Source organism: Triturus cristatus, chromosome 1_1, assembly GCF_964204655.1.
Source record: "Triturus cristatus chromosome 1_1, aTriCri1.1, whole genome shotgun sequence".
NCBI lineage: Eukaryota > Metazoa > Chordata > Amphibia > Caudata > Salamandridae > Triturus > Triturus cristatus.
The window spans coordinates 225,048,642-225,066,978 of NC_140579.1; the positions used below are offsets into that span (position 1 = coordinate 225,048,642).

General features: G+C 45.6%; 2 protein-coding genes across 6 annotated transcripts in view; both read right to left on the minus strand.

The window, feature by feature from the left end:
• Positions 1–18,337, minus strand: part of LOC146870027 (N-fatty-acyl-amino acid synthase/hydrolase PM20D1.2-like) — a 716,209-nt gene that overhangs the window by 673,266 nt on the left and 24,606 nt on the right. For 3 of the 5 annotated variants that reach the window (XM_085625082.1, XM_085624934.1, XM_085625153.1), the window contains exon 2: positions 5,248–5,358. The gene's annotated coding sequence lies outside the window, so the exon portion shown is untranslated. The remainder of the gene's footprint in view (positions 1–5,247; positions 5,359–18,337) is intronic. The other 2 variants (XM_085625007.1, XM_085624853.1) reach the window with 1 other exon arrangement.
• Positions 11,835–18,337, minus strand: part of LOC146870028 (N-fatty-acyl-amino acid synthase/hydrolase PM20D1-like) — a 54,446-nt gene continuing 47,943 nt past the window's right edge. The window contains exon 5 of the mRNA XM_085640899.1: positions 11,835–11,931. Coding sequence (XP_085497025.1) covers positions 11,835–11,931 — 97 coding nt within the window. The remainder of the gene's footprint in view (positions 11,932–18,337) is intronic.

The following is an 18,337-nucleotide window of genomic DNA, read 5'->3' on the forward strand; positions in this document are numbered from 1 at the left end:
TCCACCGCACAGAACCCAGACACCTCCTTTAGTACAAGTGGAGACGTAAGACGAAGCTCCTGGTGAGCCTCGCCCCCTTTTCCCATCAGAGTCCGTACCACTCCGCACCAAGGCCACAGCTTCAGCTGGCCAGGCGTCTGTTATGGCTTCAGAGCAGAGCGAGCACATTCCTCTGACAAGATCCAGTTCTTTCTGGTCAGTAAAGTGTGAAAAACAAGTGAAAAGGAAAACTTGCCCTTCTCACATAGTGAAGCTCAGAAAATGGCGACAGCTCAGAAAATGGAGTCACTCAAGCATAAGCCTCTATTCACGCAAAAGAGCAAAATTAGTATGCAAGATGACATAAGATCAGGCCAAAGCCAATAGCAAGCACTGCCGTTAAGCAAGATAAAGTCAGAATCTGAAAGAGACATAATCAAGCACTACTTCGTAGCTTATTCTTACTAGGCAGGCCTACACATCACTATATTATGTTATAATATGCTAAATAAGACTGAGATGGTGATGGGCGACGGTCATTATCAGGCCATTTATCCACATAAATGGCACATTCATTACATGCATTCTCCATCTTCCTAGCTCAACTTCTCCACCAGCAAGGACCAAAACCATTGAAGAGCAACCAATGCTAGGCACAGGCTGTCCAGCAGATAGTGGCTCGTGCCATGCCTTCACGCAGGCTGTTGGGATGTGTGGTGGCACCTGGCTGCCAACCCTCATATTCTTAGGTCCACCTTCCCCAAGATTGGACACCATCCATCATGGTACATTCTGAGCAACACCACTCTAGGGCGTGCAACACCATGATGTGTTGGATGGCCCTACACTTCTCTTCTACAGTCTTTAATGGAATAGATTTCCCTCTTAAGGGATGCTTGTCCTATTCTATGTATTTCTAGTTGTTTCAGACTAAAAGGTGCGAGTTTCTTATTCTAACCGTACCCTCTGCATGTAGACATTAAATCTGCTGGTTGGAATGTCTCTACCCCAGCTAGGGCTAGGTTTACAACATACCACTGCATGGTTTGCAGCGCTTGCGCCTCAGCATTATTTCTTAAGTTAATCTTTTTATATTTCCATCATAGCAGTGACCCAGGAGATGGCATTATAACCTCAAACACGTGCCTTAGGAGTTACTAAGCCATAACCCAAGCATCCATGCCTCGTTTTCTGTGGTCGCATAATCAGAGGGATGCAAGTGCCAATTACAACTGACTAATGGAGAAACATAAAATATCAATTTCAAGGCCCTAAATTCTAATAGTAGAATCGGAAAGGTGACAGAAAACTCACTGACTGACTATCCGAGCTGCCAGGACCCACTTCCACTAGAATACACACTTCGTACCACGATTCTCAAAAGCACTTTCTTCCACCTATTAACAGGGCCCTGTATCGCTTAGACCATCGCTCCTAATTTGCATTCTCGCTAATAACGTGGCATCGAATATTCAACAAACCTGAGCAGCGCACAGTATTTGGAAATGTGTGCTTATACCATATGAGTCTTTGATCTCCTCTAATCACGTGTTCTGTTCTACGAGGATTTGCCAGTATTTACGCCGAGACAGAGTTATAATGTCTTGTGAGTATACTTGCTTCAAAGACCGAAGCATAAATATTTTACGTGGCATTAGTAGAACATTAAATAAAAGAACTGTTTGAATACCGACAGCACAGAACACATTTACCTGTGCGGTTTAGCCTCCAGCAAGAGAGTTTTACACTAATTTTCGAGAGTTCTGCTCAGAGTTGTGAACAGCCAGTCCATCTGCAGTTGAAGCTCAGAAACATTTTATGCAGAACTTTACAGCTAGAATCACAGGACGGGATGTCTGTGCACTTAATTTTCCTTCTAGAAGTTACTGATGGCAATCACAATCACAGTATTCGCATAGTACTTTTTCTTTTTGATCTGGCTACAGATAGCTTTAATTGTCTACCGAAGTGGTTCACGTCAGCCTCCTTTAGAAATTGCTTGGGTCATGCTGCTTGTGCTTTACCAGCTCACAAAACCGCGTTGCTCTATCTGCTTTTAGCTTTAACCTCACTTCACTGAACAAGAAAGTTAATTATGTATTTCGATAAGTTTAATGAGACAATCTATTTCCGAACCACCACTCTGGCTTGAATATATTGGTATTGTAATACATATCTTTCGGATTTATGAGAAATTCGATGTTTGGACGGAAAAGTCCCTCACCTGATGATGGACATTTATCCCTGCCCTGAGTGCCCCAGCTGCGGTGATATCTGGATCCTTGGTAACGATTTTTGGTCACGGATCATGCATGTGTGCTAGGACCTAGGCCTGCATCATGAACTGCAGTCTTTTTATACCAGGAGGGGCACCCAAAATACTACCTCCAATTGGCAGAAGGCTACTTCCTTCACACCAGTGCAGTGGTGGCAGCATAATTTTTAGTAATCAGTAGAATGGACAGTCCTTTTAACCGGTCTCATGGGAGTGGTGTCTCCTGGGCAACTCTGGTAAAGTTCTGCAACTCACCGTTGGCCTGCTTTGGATTGGGTGGAGCCCTGGGATGTACGTGTGCCTGTGGGAAGCTGCAGTGTATCAGGAAATGGCATGTGTGGTTGCGTGCGTGTTGGGATAAACATGTGCTTCTAAGAAGATACAGTGCACCAGGAAATAGCATGCATAGTTACATGCATGGATATATGTGGTCCTCTGAGCTAGTACCACACATAGGAGATAGCGCACAGTGTTGCATGAGTGCACTGTGATGTATTGCTGCCCAGGAAAAGGTACAGTACATTTGAGGCTGTCGCATGTTTATGTGTTTGTGCAGTTTGCATGTATGTTTGCAATGGACACAACACATGGAAGACACTGAGTTCCATTTTGGGAAATGCAGGGCTTGCTGGAGGAGCAGGGAGAGGTAGAGGTTTCCCCCAGACTGATTCATGGATAGTACACAAGCTGGAGGAAGGAAGTCAAGGTTCTCCAATGCACATTAATAGGGGCTCTTTCATTACAAATGAGGTCACTGGCCAAAGCATCTGGAGGAAGGAAATGGAGCTGATAAGGGAATCATAATGAGGAGGGTCCTGCCCTTTGGCAACCTTTTGATGCACACATTACTGAGGCTGGCATCAGGGTGTGAAACCCATAGTCCCGCTTTTGACCAGCCTTTGGGCATATCAAGGTTGGAGACTGTCTTGTTGTGATAGACTGTACTCTTCCTCCAGAGAGCAACAAAGGAGTGGGCAACCCCCAGAACACAAACTTCAAAGTTAGAGATGCTAAATCACAAGTATGTCTGGAAACACATTATAAAAAGGGGAGCTTGCAACTCCCAAATTGTCAATCTAAAGTTGCACAACAGTGTTGAAAATCTCAGCACGAGTACCAGCACTGGGGAGTAAGGGTCTCCCAGTCTCCCATGCTGGATGAGGGGACATCGCCAAACACTCACTTGGAGCCTGTAGCACCAGCTTCTGTCTGACCCAAGAAGTGCTCCCTGCGAGGTGAAAGATTGCTTGGAGGGAGTGAGGTCCAGTGGGGATCCTGGGAGCAGAGTGTGAGATTCAAGTCCGTCGAGACTGAAGTGCTGATTGGGTTTCTGGACCATATGCCAAAGTCTGCTGCTCAGCGAGGTCCACCGTGAAGAAAAAGGTGTACCGTGTTGATTCTGCATTGTGAGAGAAGGAGGGCCATTGCCCGATACAGCTCCGAGACCCGAAGACGGTCGCCACCACTTTCATGCTGTCTGCGCCTGCGTATGCCAGGTGAGGACCACGGTGAAGTCAGAGGGCCAATCACCCTCTGTGTGCTGCTGGTATCCTACTTGGGTGTCAGGAGGAAGGGACCATGAAGGAAGAAGAGGGCTGTATCCCTGAATCCACCTGCAGCAAAGAAGACGCCCCGGGCCATTACCTGTGGAAAGTGAGAGCAACTACTTCAACTCCCCCATCTGGGAGCATCGGAGACCTGTCCATGGAATCTAGGAGAGGCTTATCACATCAGGGGAGTGCTGAGGATGTCGGCCACCATGACTGCAGCTTCCTCTGTGATCAGTCAGGCTGCCGAGGTGCACCTGGGGACTCTAAACCACGACTCCGCGAGTAAGATCAACAATAAGACCACCAGGCCCTTGGGAACTTGCTCTGATTTATACACTCCATCGTTGGAACTCAGATCTTTGCAACAGAGCCCCCGTAAAACTTTCAAGACCCGAATGTATTAGCACAGCCTAGCATGGATGGCGCCACTTGAGTATAGGGAATAACCATCAGCCATAAGCGGGAAAGTGAGACTGGAAAGCTGATCTGGGTAACGCTAGTGGGCTTGCCTCTAGAAGGCTATGTAAATTACCCGCAATATGTTGTATTGTAATCTGTGTTAGGAGATAAATTCTTCTTTATACATAAAAGCAAGTATTTGACTTAACAAAACTTTATTAGGGTTGCTGGATGTATTCCGAATTGTAAGCCTGTGTACACCTTACACCAATCTCCTTCCAGAGAAGGCTTGGACTACTAAACCCATGCTATCACTGAGAGTCAAGTGCTGAAGGGGTACTTGACCCAGTTGCTCAGAGCCCATAGTAGGCCTGGCCCCGGGATATCAGGAGTAAAAACCCTCAACCACCAGAGTTGGGCCCAGTGTCTCCTGCTTGCCCCGTGGCCCTCTGAAAGGGGTTGTGATGTTAGGACATAAAGGTCTGTGCATTTTTGCTAATGTTTCCATTCATACTGTAGATAGATGTCTGCTAGGAATATGAATGGCCTAGTTGGTTGAGCTGCTTACAGAGTAGTGTTTTTAGTAGGAGCTTTGTTTACTTGACAGTCTAGAAGGCTTCTCATCAACAAAACAAATAGTAAATGTTAGTGAATCGAATGCGTTCTAGTGTACTCAAATAATAATTTACTTCAGGCCCAAAATACAACCCCAGCAGTAACATCACTTGTTTTTACAAAACTGTGGTCTAGTCTTGTCTAGCTTTCCATCAGAGACCGACAACATGCTTTTAAACAAAATAATGATTTCCTGAAATCTGAAGCAGTGACATCACGAAGTCAATACACGGAATGCTTACAAATATTTACGCAACACCACATCTACCACTGAAAGGAAAAGAAAACTAAGGAAGTGTTTGCGAGACACTGCAGGGAATAGAGTCTAGTATCGTGTGATGCAGAGGAGAGCGAGCAATTTTATTTCTGAACCTGCCCCATGCTGCCTTGCGCACATGGACCTGGAGAAAGAGGTTACCCACAGTTTACCATTATGTTGCTAGGTGTAGAAGCAGTGTCCTGACCTCTGGAGCCAACTGCTCAAAGGTGGCCTTCTCTGGCCCGCTGCCAAACAGATTGGGCATCGGATTCTGCTCCAGCCTGGAAAAAAATACAACATAAGATGGAAGATTGAGATCTTGGTTGGACAACATAATTCAAATTCACTGCAGACAAAAATTAGAAATACTGAATGGAGAGCAAAATATCTCAAGCTTTCTTCTGGCCAGCTAACCCAGGTCTAGAACTTCCTACCCACTCAGATCCAGCAAGCGCCATCATTCCTGCTCTTTGGGAAGAAACTGAAGACCCTCATCTTCAAGCAATGCCTCACCAACATTTAAACATCTGGGGAATGGGCATCAATGGAATTCTCTATCTAATCTGCATCAACCCCCTCTTCTCAACCACCTCTCTACCATGTCACTTTTGTAGTGCCATATTAAAGTTATAGCTAGACTGGCACTACATAATTCCCCGTGCATACATAAAAGCTGTAGAACCATAAACTATATTAAAGAGAGTCCGTTCAGTAGGGCAAACGAGGAGGGATGAGAGGTGGAATACTAAAAGAACTGAGCAGAGGAAAGGAGGTGAAAGCGTGAAGAAAGCAGATACCCTTGCAAGACGTAATGATCAATTGAATAGTGTTGTAATCTTCTGTTCCTGTTTGACATATCCTTCAAACGGTGAAGGAATTGTTTATTTTACTGCAGACAGACATTTTCCATTTGCAAGAATGGGTTCATCGATTTAAAGGTGCCTAAATTGGGAAACTGGAGTGGTCCTCTTCATCTTAGACCCATAGTGCCCTCGTGTGGCCACTGAGGGAAATGCATCTCAGCTAAACAGTATCTGCGTTTAGGCAAATGGAGAGATACTTTTTTTTAACAAGACTGGAGGCTCCTATTATGCTTTTCTTATGTTGCATTTTATTCAATAGCAGCCAAGATAAAACGAAAACTACAGTTCCCAGAAGGCCAAGAGAGCAAAAGGGCAATGGGGAAACGTGGAATCCAAGACATCAACCAATGAATGGGCAGAACTGAGTATAATGCTTGTCCTGACTGCGAACAGCCCTCTTTTCTTGCTGCTCGCAATCAAGATAAGTATATACTCTTTCTCAGTTTTGACGTATTTCTATTGCGCATTGTTATTTATCTGCTTGGTATTGTTTAACGTTGATTGCTGGCTTATAGGAGTTAATCCCTTTTGATAACCCGCCGCCGGGTGCTGCGCTGTTTCCCGTGGCTCGCGCGCTCATTAGCGCGTTGCGTCGCAGCCATTTCTCCTACCGTTTATTTCCTAACGGTTTTTGGCTTCAAGTCGAGCCTCCTCGCCTGCTGTGTCTCTTGTCCTGAGCTTCTCCGTCCACACGTTGGTAGAGTCCGGACCCCTGGGAAAGGTTTTCCCTGCTAACCCGGCCTCTCTGTGTTCCTCCAAACGCAAAGGGGTGGTATTAGGCTCTCTCTCTCAGCCTGCTGGTTTACCCTTTGTTCCCCACTCTTCTCCCTTTGTTTTTGCTATGGAGGTTGACAGCTCTCCTGGGTCTGATTTTCATAATGAAGAAGGGGAGTCATTTAAGAATGATTTCAATACGTTTATTAATTCCTCTGTGGAAAATGCTGTTCAAACCTCTATGAAGAGATTTTCTAAGGATATGGAAAACTCTATGTTATCTCTAATGTCCAAAGCTTTGGCCCATTCTGCGGGGGATAGCAGAAAGAGAAAGCTTGTACCTTCCAGCAATAATTCCAAGGTGTCTGCGACTATGAAGTCACGAGTGCACAGTGAGATTTCCTCACGCGAAGATGAGGACGTAGTGCCTCCCAGGCCTCCTGCTAAGGAGGGGTTTAATGTTAAGAATGCTGGTAAATGTAAATCAAAATTAAATGCCGAGGTACCTCAAAAATTGGTTATTTCTCAAATTTTGGACACGGATGACGATCTTGGAGACGCCGATGATGCGTTTGACCTTTTAGATGCCAATGATCCTTCTTCCCCTCCTGCTATGTTATGTTAAAATTTCTTATAAAGCGCTCCTATACTGAGTGGTTTCTTGGCGCTGGACTTAAGAAGCTTTTCTGGAGCCACATGTGTTAGTCGTAAATAGAGTCTAGTTATAAGCTTGGGTAAATAGCCAGGTCTTGAGTAATCTACGGAATCTAACAGATTCAGTGCAAGTTCTTATATCTAAAGGGAGAGTGTTCCAGAAACAGGGGGCCAGTACTGCAAACCTGCAGCCACCTATTCGTTTCCATTTGTAGGAAGGAATGACTAGGAGGTTCTTATGAGCAGAGCGTAAGCTCCGTGCAGGTAAATATTTCTGAACAAGTCTGGATACAAATTTTGGGTTAGTTTCTTACAAGGTTTTAAAAATGAGGCAACCAACTTTAAACGTGCATCTTTTCAGGATGGGGAGCCAATGTAGCTCTTTCATAGTAGGGGATATATGTTCCCATCTGCGTTGTTGGAATATCACCTTGCTGGCTGGTTCTGATCCTGCTAAGAAGTCAAGAACTGATTCTTTTTCTTTTCAACCTATTTTTGGATTTGGAGGGTGCTCCCATGTTTGACCCTTCTACTAGTCATCACCCTAACTCTACGGAAGGGTTCCCTGCATCTCATGTAGGTGACTATATTTCAGCTAGGCTTTGTCTGCCTTTGGACAAATCCACCAGATCCCGGCTCAAGTGGGAATGTCCCAAACCTTCCCTTCCTTCCAATATCTCCTCTACTCCGACTATCGATCAACCCTTGTCAACTTTCTTCTCAAAGTTTGGAAAAGATACTCATAAAGGGGTGGATAGGGCCTGGTCTACCGGTCAGGACAAATTATTGGAAATTGTAGGGCCTTTGGCTCGTATTTTTGACATGGCAGAGTCTGCTCGTTTGGACGGATCAGATTTGGACCCAGAGGATGTTTCTTTATGGGTCCAAAGAGCCTTTTGCCTCCTGGGTAATGCCAATTCGTCAATCATACATGAGCGCCCCAAAGGCCTTCTTATAAAGTTGGATCCCAAGTTGGCTAACTTGGCTACCCTTGATTCGGGTATTAAGACCGACGGTCTTTTGTTTGGTGACTCGTTAGTAAAGGATCTAAGTAAATTTGTATCTACCTTTGCCTCCATCGATAAGGCTCAACAATCCTTAAAGACAGTTTTTACCCAGCGGGTTTTTGGACGGGCCGGTAGAGGCAGGGGTCGCTTTACCGGCCGTCCATACCACAATCAAGGCTCCAGAGGATCTTTCAACTCAAATTGCAACTACCAGGAGTTTAAACCCCAGTTCTACCCGCAACGAGGTCGCGGTTTCAGGGATCATGGACAAACCTTCCGCAACAATAACCAACAAGGTGAGTCTCTCAGAGCCTCCCCCCGTAGGGGGTCGTTTAAGTCTTGTGCTTCCAAAATGGCTAACTCTAACTGCAGATCCGTGGGTTCGAAGCTCTATCCATGGTTATTTTATAGATTTCTACGCTCCACCTTTCCAAACAGTTTTCCCTCCTCCTCTCGTTTTTTCCACCGACATGGCCAATCTCAGTTCTCTCGAGGTGCAGTCCCTTTTGCTGAAACACGCTATTCAAGCCGCTCCTCTAGACCGTTCGGGGTTTCTCAGTTCTATCTTTCTAGTACAAAAAAAGAACAAGAAAATGCGTCCTGTCGTATCTCAAGTGGATCAACCAATTTGTAGTTTATCGTCACTTCAAAATGGAGACCATCATCATCTCAGGGACTCTCTCCACTTACACGATTGGATGGTCAGAAAAGACTTGCAGGACGCGTACCTTAGTATTCTTATCCATCCTTCCCACAGGAAAGTTCTACAGTTTCAGTGGCTAGGAGTGACTTACCACTTTTTCTCTCTCCCCTTCGGGCTATTGTCAGCACCATGGTGCTTTACAAAGATCATGAAACCAGTGGGGACTTATCGCAGGTCTCTTGGGGTCAGGTTACTTATTTACCTCGATGACATTTTAATTATGAATTTGGACAAACAGACCCTTTTGTCTCATTTGGACATCACTCGGTCCCATCTTTCAGAGCTGGGCTTTCTTCTAAATCCCGAAAAATCCATGCTCATTCCTTCCCAACAGATAAGAGTTCCCCGGTTTTCTGGTAGATTCTTCAACAGCTTCGCTTCATCTGCCTCAAACAAAGGTGTCAGCCATAAAATCGGAAATTTCCCAAGTGCTTCGGAGCTCCTCGATTTCTCTTAGATCTCTGGCCAGAATTGTAGGTCTTTTGTCTGCCTCCATACAAGCAATCTTTCCAGGACCTCTGCAGTATCGAGCGCTCCAGTGCCTAAAAACTCGCCACCTGCGTCAAGGCCTAGCTTATTCAGATCTGATTTCCTTAGACACAGATTCTCGTTTAAAGCTCCAATGGTGGATAGACCATTTAGATGCGTGGAACGACAGGACAATCTTTGCCTCAGCCCCAAATCTTGTATTAGAATCAGATGCAACCTGTCCCGTTGGGGCGCCCGATGTGGGTCAATCTCGACTGGCAGTACATGGTCACAAAATCCAAGCCTCTTGCGGAGTTGCCAAAGAGTCTTTGGGAATTTTGCCTTCTCAACAAGATTTCAGTCAGAGCCGAATATCTTCCAGGCAATCTCAATTCCATCGCAGATTGGCACTCTCATTACCTACGGGACTCCGGCGATTGGAAGCTTCTTTCATCCGTCTTTCAATCTCTGTCCCAAAAATGGGGCCCTTTGCAAATCGATCTCTTTGCCTCTCGTCTCAATTCCCAGCTTCCTCTCTTCTTCAGTTGGCGCCCAGATCTGCTGGCTCTTGCCACAGACGCTTTCCTCCGGGATTGGTCTCTTCATCTCAACTACGCCTTTCCCCCTTTCATCATGATAAACAGAGTCCTTGCTCAGTCCAGACGCCAATAAGCCTCTCTGGTGATAGTTGTTCCGTTCTGGCAATCTCATATTTGGTTCCCGTCTCTGCTGGAGATGGCAGTGGACTTTCCTGTTCTTCTTCCTTCTTACAACAATCTTTTGATGGATCCTTTGGGTCGTCCTCACAGTCTCATTTTGGACAACAATCTGACCCTGTCCGCGTGGAAGATCCCGGGCCTAACCTCCTTGACCACTGCATTTCACAGGAAGCTTCTCTCTTTATTAGCAGAGCCTGGGCTCCAGGCACAACAAAAGCTTACAAATCAGCTTGGTCTTTATGGACAAGCTGGTGTGTGGGAAAACATGTCGATCCCTTTTCAGCAAATTTGACTTACGTTGACAATTTTCTGGCGTCTGAAGCCAGTTCAGGTAAGTCTTACAGAACAGTTAACCTTTACAGATCAGCAATCTCCCTCAATCACAATACGGTGGGCGGCAAGCCAGTGGGTAAACATCCTCTGGTTTGTCGGCTCCTTCGGGGAGTAAAGTTTTCCAAGCCTCCGTCACCAAGGTACTCTAAGTTATGGAATGTGAATCTAGTTCTCAAACTTTTTTCCGATTGGCCAGATAATACTGCTCTTTCTCTGAAGATGCTTTCTGCCAAACTTACTATGCTATTGTGCTTGGTTAAGGATATGGATGTTTCCTCTCGGCAATTTACCCCATCTGGGGTGATGTTTCACATCAACAAATGTACAAAAACTAACTTGAATTCTGTTTTTTACCCTTATTTACCTTCTCAACCTAAATTGTGTGTAGGTCAATGCCTCAAGGTGTATGAACGTCCTCCCATTCCCATCTTCTCATTTCATTTTGCAAACCTCACAAGCCGGTTTCCTCTGCCACCCTTGCCTGTTGGGTTATGTCCCTTGCTGGTATTGATGTTTCTATCTTCGGTGCCCACTCTGCCAGGGGAGCCATGGCCTCCAAAGACTTTTGGGCAGGCTCCAGATTGGAGGACATTCTGTGATCGGCTGATTGGTCCAATGACAAAGTGTTTTGTATGCTTTACTGTAAACCTGTTATTACTGCTGCTTCTTTAGTTGTCGATATGCTTTGAACAAGCATAATAGGAGCCTCCGGTCTGGTCATAAAATGTCGATTTTCCTAGTAATTTATGACGGAAAGTCTTAATTTTTATGTGTTATTTTTTCCCTCCCTTAGCGGCTGCAGCTCTTCCACCAGCAGCTTCCTGACCGGGGACACAGTTCGCTCAGGGTTTCTGATCTGCACCGTCCAGCTTCAGTCTGCATTCCTGGTTCTTCGATCCCAGTTCCAATTCCGAGGATGACGTTCTTGGACTTTTGTCGAGAGTTTTCTATTTGGACTCTAGCCGTTGGTGTGATTCTCTCAATTTTTCCTTTGTTTATGGATAATATCCAGTCCGCTCGCCAAAGAAAAGAGGGCTGTTCGCAGTCAGGACAAGCATTATACTCAGTTCTGCCCATTTCTGGTTGAGTTCCTGGATTCCAAGTTTCCCCATTGGCCTTTTGCTCTCTTGGCCTTCTGGGAACTGTAGTTTTTATTTTATCTTGGCTGCTATTGAATAAAATGCAAGATAAGAAAAGCATAATACTCGCCCCCGTGTCTTTATTAAAATTAAGACTTTCCGTCATAAATTACTAGGAAAATCTACATTATAGCTTCTCCTTGTGAAGAGCTATTTCTCACAATACTTTGGCAAATGTGGGGTGGGAGGAGTGGCCCGGCTGCATCTCCGCACTCAGGGCCATTGTTATGGAGCCTTTCTCCGTAGCACCGATCCTGGGGCAGGCAGAGCAAAACCTGGGTTACGGGGTGGTCATTGTAGCAACAGACAAGACAAACGGCTGCCTCAATCAAAGACCTTAATGTCCACAGACAGTAACTTTCAATTACTTGGGAACACGCACATTCTACCACAAGAGAAACGTCAAAATAACTGTATGAGGCACACGGGGGAGTGACTCAAACTCTGTCACCAACAACATTGACAACATCCTTTCATCCATAATTATCAATAAACTCATCACAAACAAACTCTGGGTGTCTTTGCTGACTTTACAACAAATGACTTACTCTTGCTTGAATGAAACGCTCAGACAAAGGTGCACAGTTTCTACTCTCTTTATAGGAATCAAGTGGAAGCTCCAGCCGCACAACCTCAACCTCCTTAGGCGCACACATGACATAGAAAAAGTCTTTAGCAGAGCATTAATGCTTTTCTGTAAATTGATTGTTCACGATTTCGTAGCTGCGTTAGCAGTTCAGGACACAAGGGAGTGTGTGTCCAAGATAATTCTCAAAATTGTAACTTACACTCGAGGGGCAGCGGGTACCCAGCTGTGCCTGTGTGTACCGGGGGCTCTAACACTTTCCTTCTATTCTGAAGATGCAAAGTAGTTGAATTGGTTCTTTCAGATACATAATCGGGAAGATGCTGCTCACATCTCTCCCCAGAACTCCTCCTTTTAACCAGAACCATTCTTTTTTTGTAGCAACAATAAGAAGTAAACATTTGTGGCATATGGCACCATCTTGAGGTTATTTGCGGTGGAGTCATAAGGCAGTTCCAGCAATAGCCTTTCTGTAGCACTGTCCCTAACCCTTGGGTTGGGTGTCTCATCTTATTAAAGCAGAATAGGGTCCCATGCCTTTCGATCTTTACATGCATAAAATGGTAAAGATTGATCTTTAATTCAGGCTGTAAGTTGTTTCCTACGCAGACAACACACAGCTGTTTTTCACCCTCTCAGGTCCACAATCTCAACAATTTAGCCATTGTTTAGAAAAAGTAACTAAACGGATGGCTGGCCGCTATCTCAAGCTCAATGGGAACAAGACGAGTTCATGTTGCCGGGCAACAACCCGAAATTTCCAGACAGTGCTAGGATGGCCTGACTTTCTAGGTACAGCACCAGCCCAAAAACCCCCATAAAAAGCTTGAGGGTGTGGCTAGACAAATCTCTCACAATGGAAAAACAAGCAAGGTAACTTGCTTGCCAGCTGCTATGGTCTTCTTAGAACACTCAGCAGAATTATAGATCTGCTCTCCCTTCTCTATAGAAGGATTGTTGTACAGGCTTCAGTACTTTCACACTTTGACTACGGGAACTCCCTATACCTAGAGGCTCCACGATATGTGACCAGAAGGTTACAAACCATATTCCCTCCAATTGTGTTGCGAGTGCAGCTACCATAATCAGTGCTCTTTGCTACCTGCACAATTTTGTTTACCACCAGAAGAAAAAAGGAGTATTCACCCTACCAAGACAGTATAGGGTAGGGCATTAATCTTTATAGAAAGCAGTGGTGGTGCCTTAAAAATCTTCTTCATGGATGTTATGCGAGAGCCAGCGCTGCTGCCGAATCGTGTATCTGTGTAACCTGAAATAATTGCTCAGTTCTCTCAGCTGTGGTCCAATTAGGACTCAGTTATAAAACAAAAAAAAGCTACATAATGTAGAAGGCTACAATAATATGGGGATCACTGTGCAGGGACAAATCGTAGTCATTGTGATCTGAATAACTTTTGCAGTCTTATATGGTGCCCGATTACATCACACTTTGTCATGTACATGAAGATTAAGTGATTTTCCCAGAATCATTCACTGTTGAACCAAGACTGGAACTTGAGCCTTGTCCCTCAGGTTCAAAGTGACCTGCCGTTAGGCCACATCTCATCACAGTTAGGTTGAATATTTCTATCCGAAAAAGGAAGACAAAAACACAGTTACAAAAACAAGCATTGGCATAGCCAATAGGTTTCGCCTTTGGGACCTTATAAGTGTTTAGCCATGCAACAGTTGATGTTGTTGCACCAAGGATATTGTGCTGAATAACTAAACACTTATAAGGTCCCAAAGGAGACACCTATTGGTTATGCCAATGCTCGTTTTGTATGGCTACTGTGAGTAACCAATTGCTTGTTGTGTATCAACATGAAAATGGTAAATAAAGTTAGAAAAAAAAAAGTTATCAATCAATACAACCACAAAAACAAATAAAATCTAATAAAGGACTGTATGGTTATAACCCCAGTATACAGCGTATCACAAATGACTCTATATAACCGACTTAAACATTACAAGCCGAGCTACAAAGAACTGTATACTGAAAGTCTTACAGATACTGCAGGCAAAGGAGCCAGGGCCAAGAATGATAACTATTGTGTTGCAGCATTGTTTAGCTCCTACTACATTTAAGGGGGCTCTAAAGCACTAACCCACACAAATAGCAACCTCCAACGTGTAGGGTGTGTGGTTGGGCAGTGCAGTTTTTCGTTTGTGCCTATGTGGGAAGTGTTTTTATTTCTCTGTGATGACCTCCAAGGTACGGTTATCATGTTATGGGAAGCAGTATGTAAAAGAGACCTTCAAATTATAGTTATAATAAGGACTAACAAGCTTAACCACAGGGGCGATGGTATGTTGTGTGCCCATAAACCAAAGAGGGGGAGTGGGATAATCGGATAAGACCCAGTAATCCATAAAGCGACATGTGCCAGAAAGAGATACTGTCAAATGAGTCAATGGATGCCACAACGGTAAGAATGGGACTTGGAGATACAAGCAGTAGCCATGCACCTTGTCATTTTATTTGTTTATTTACTTGACCCCGGTAGAAAAAAAGACATCCCATGAAAGAACAAGCATTGGCATAGCCAATAGGTCTCGCCTTTGGGACCTTTTAACTGTTTAGCCATGCAACACTTGATGTTGTTGCACCAAGGATATTGTGCTGGACAACTAAACACTTATAAGGTCCCAAAGGCGACCTATTGGCTATGCTAATGCTTGTTAAACTTTATTAAAAAGTATTCTTCATCTCCTGCAGGTTATCCCGGCCTGTTATATCGTTTGCAAAGTCCTGCTATTTACACTTTTGCTTTTACATTTGTAACTCTGAATGCGAAAAAAAAGTATTCAATGGAGCTGCAGATGTAAAATTGGTTTATATGCTAAACAAATACAGCAACTGGCCAACTCATTTCTGGCCTATCCAAGTTTCAAAATCTGATCAGCATACAGGATAGTAAATATTAAAAGTATCGAGATAGGCTGATCAACCAATGGCGTAACACTACACGACGGCGGCCCCTGAGACTTGTACATGTCACAAACATTGAACTGCGAACATGATTTGTATTTATGGGAATAGCCTGATTTGCCTAAGCACAGAAGGACGTATTGGATTGTGTAAAAAACACAAAGGAAAAGGGAGGGTTGCAAATAATCGAACCACCGGCAATTGCCAGGCTTAGCTTTCTAATCCATCATCTTTTTGCCTACCATGCCAGCTCTGATTTGCCCCAGACATATGCACATATGTCTTCTTGTTTAATGTAATGTCCCAAATGACCACTCGTATGCCCAGAAATGGGTCTCGTGCTCTCTGTGCCACTACACTCGAGCTGCACCTGGCCAAAGAGGCCCAGCTAGGCTGAAACTGGTCTAGGCTGCTGCCGTTTCAGTACAGAGAAGGCCTGGCAGCTCCACATAGGAGAAGGACTAGACTCATTTGAGGAGTTTAATCTGAGATTGCATGGTGGGCAAAAAACGATGGGTGGGAGCGATTGCTAGTGGATAGACTGTTTGCAAGCATTCCTTCCCTTCGAGCGTTTGTTTGGAATGGTAGCCTGTTTATGGAAATTCCATGCAGAAACTGAGGCTGCTTATCGTAGCTTTTATTATCCTCACGAAAATGTGTTACCTGCTCATCATATCCAGTGGCTTGCAACAGCTCCCTTTTGGCTATTAATTTGGGCGCACGTGAGCGTGTGTGCACGCCCTCGCGTGTGTATTTTTGTGCGCGTGCCCGTGTGTGGGGGGTGGGTGGTGTTAGGGTGCATAGAAGGGGGAAGTTGAATTTTTTTTTGTTGATGTTAATCACTGGTTGAACGCTGGCCAGTTGCTGCCATGGCCACTGAGAAGTCTCTTTTAACACCTAATGCGCGTACGTGTACACTCCGAAAATACAGTACTGCATGTACGCTCAGCTTCTGTGCTGGGAGTGAGGCGGCCTTGGAGCGCTCTCCCACCCGAGCCACCACGTCGCTGCTGCGTGACGCCGCTGCTACAGAGCCCACGCGCTGGGGTCCGGGAATGAATTCCGCCCGCTAAATTACTACTAAAGTGCGTAGTGCACGCACTTTAGTAACAATTTAGCGATTGTCCCAATGGCGAAAAGACAGCACTCGCACGGGGCTGTTAATGACCCTGCTACCTGCCTTCCTTTTCGAGGACTAATCCGTATTTTCCATCAAAATGTGACTAGGAGAGAGGGCAAGAGAAGGGCAGAAAAGCTAGGAAGCAGGAGGAAGAGAAAGATAGGACAATAGTGAATAGGGCAGTGATGACAAACAACAAGTGAGATAAAGAGACAAAGGAGGGGTCGGCGGTGGAAGAGGGAGGCGCGCAGTGCACCCAGCGTGCCTTTGTATCCACGCTCTGTGGTGAGAGAGGTCTTTGTAATGAAATGGACAGCCCGCTCCGCGTTTCTTACGCTTGCTATTATCAGCGGTTCAAGGGTTGAAGTACATAACAAGACAAGCCCGGCGGAGCGTGGCGCTCGCGCTTGGCGGGGGAGCGCATTCCAGGCGGGGAGCGGACCCTTTGAAGTAGGATGCCAAACTGATTGCATGGCGGCACGATGCACGTGATTGTGCGCGTGCTCGCCATGCAATCCGCTTTTGGGAGCACTTTTGGGAGCCCCTTTACTAGAGTCTCGCTGAGCGATCGCTTACGCGATAGCCAGCGAGACCTAAAAAGGATGAAAGAATGTGGACGAGCGCTGAAGGCCGGCAGTCTGAGCAGAAGCTGCACACTCTTTAAAAGGCCCAGATTTCACCTACTCCTGCAAGCCCGTAGGAAGCCAACATTGTGAGCAGGGGTTCACACCCATAGCCTCTATCAGACTCTCCGAGGTTCTCAAAGGCGGGTGAGACCCAGTACGACAACCCCAGCTAGATGGCACCGTCCACATGCGAGGGTCAGAGACAAAGCACTTAGTAGGAGCGAATTGGCCTACCTCGTGTTAACCTGCAGGCCTCACCTTTCCAAGAGATCCCAGTACTTTTCTTGGATCCCTGAGACCATTGTTCTTTCTAGTTTACATAAGGAGGCGTCCTCCTGACATTCGAGAATTTCCTCCCAGAACAACTTCCACTGTCATTATTAGCGCTGAACGACAACATTTCAGGGTAAAAAAGGGACCATGTTGTGCAAGAAGGCTTACACTGATTCCATCACTTCGGCTAAGACAGCAGCATGGTGACGATTTGATAATTCTCAATGTGTTCTTTCTTAGCCCAGCCCCTGTCCGACCTGTGCGCCTTGCGAATAGCATATGTTTCTTCACTGCAGTGTATAGTGAACAAAAAATGTTATTATTACACAATGTAATAGTACCCAGCTTACCTATCTGTAAAGTTCCTAAGAATCCGTTAGCATGTCAGGCATTCGAAATACTGCATGTCTCAGCAGCGAGCGTTTATCTCACTTAGACATGCTGCCAGCTACAAGGGCGAGGGGATGAGGAGTGAGTGAGATTTACAGGGGGGGGGGGGGGGATGGGTAGCCTGGGATGTTTAAAGCTGGCTGTGTGAAGAAGGGGTGGATATTCAAGGGTGGTCCTAGTCAGCGACCAACCACAAGCACAGCTGTGCTATCACGCCACCGGGTGAAGCAGGCAGTGTGGTAAATGCAAATTCAAACCGTGTGAAGGTGACCTTGTAAAACCTTGTGGAAATGCCACGTCCTTTGATGCTTTTCATTCCTGCTGGGTCATCTCGGCTGCAAACACGGTGCGCTTTAATATTTCTCACGCATACAAATCACCAACAGAGCGCAGGTGACCAGCGCGTGCCCTTGATGCTGAAACCAAAAAACGTGAATGAACTCAAACACGAAAAGCGCATGCCCTGTGTCTGTGATGGTTCTTCTAAAGAGGTGGATAAACAGTGGGCAGTAGAAAGTGGTTTACGTGCAGGTGGGCGAGAAAGTGCAGCACAAACCATGGAAAGCGGCTCCCTGTGCCAAGTACCAGGGCGAGCTTCCGCCGGGGCATGACGGTGATTCAGGCACTGGCTCCGGCCCAGCTCGCTGCTCGCGAGCGGTTACCAGATTTGAAAATGGATTCTAAGCTCGGCCATGCCTCGGAGTGCGACCTGCAGGAGATCCCCGCACTTCAA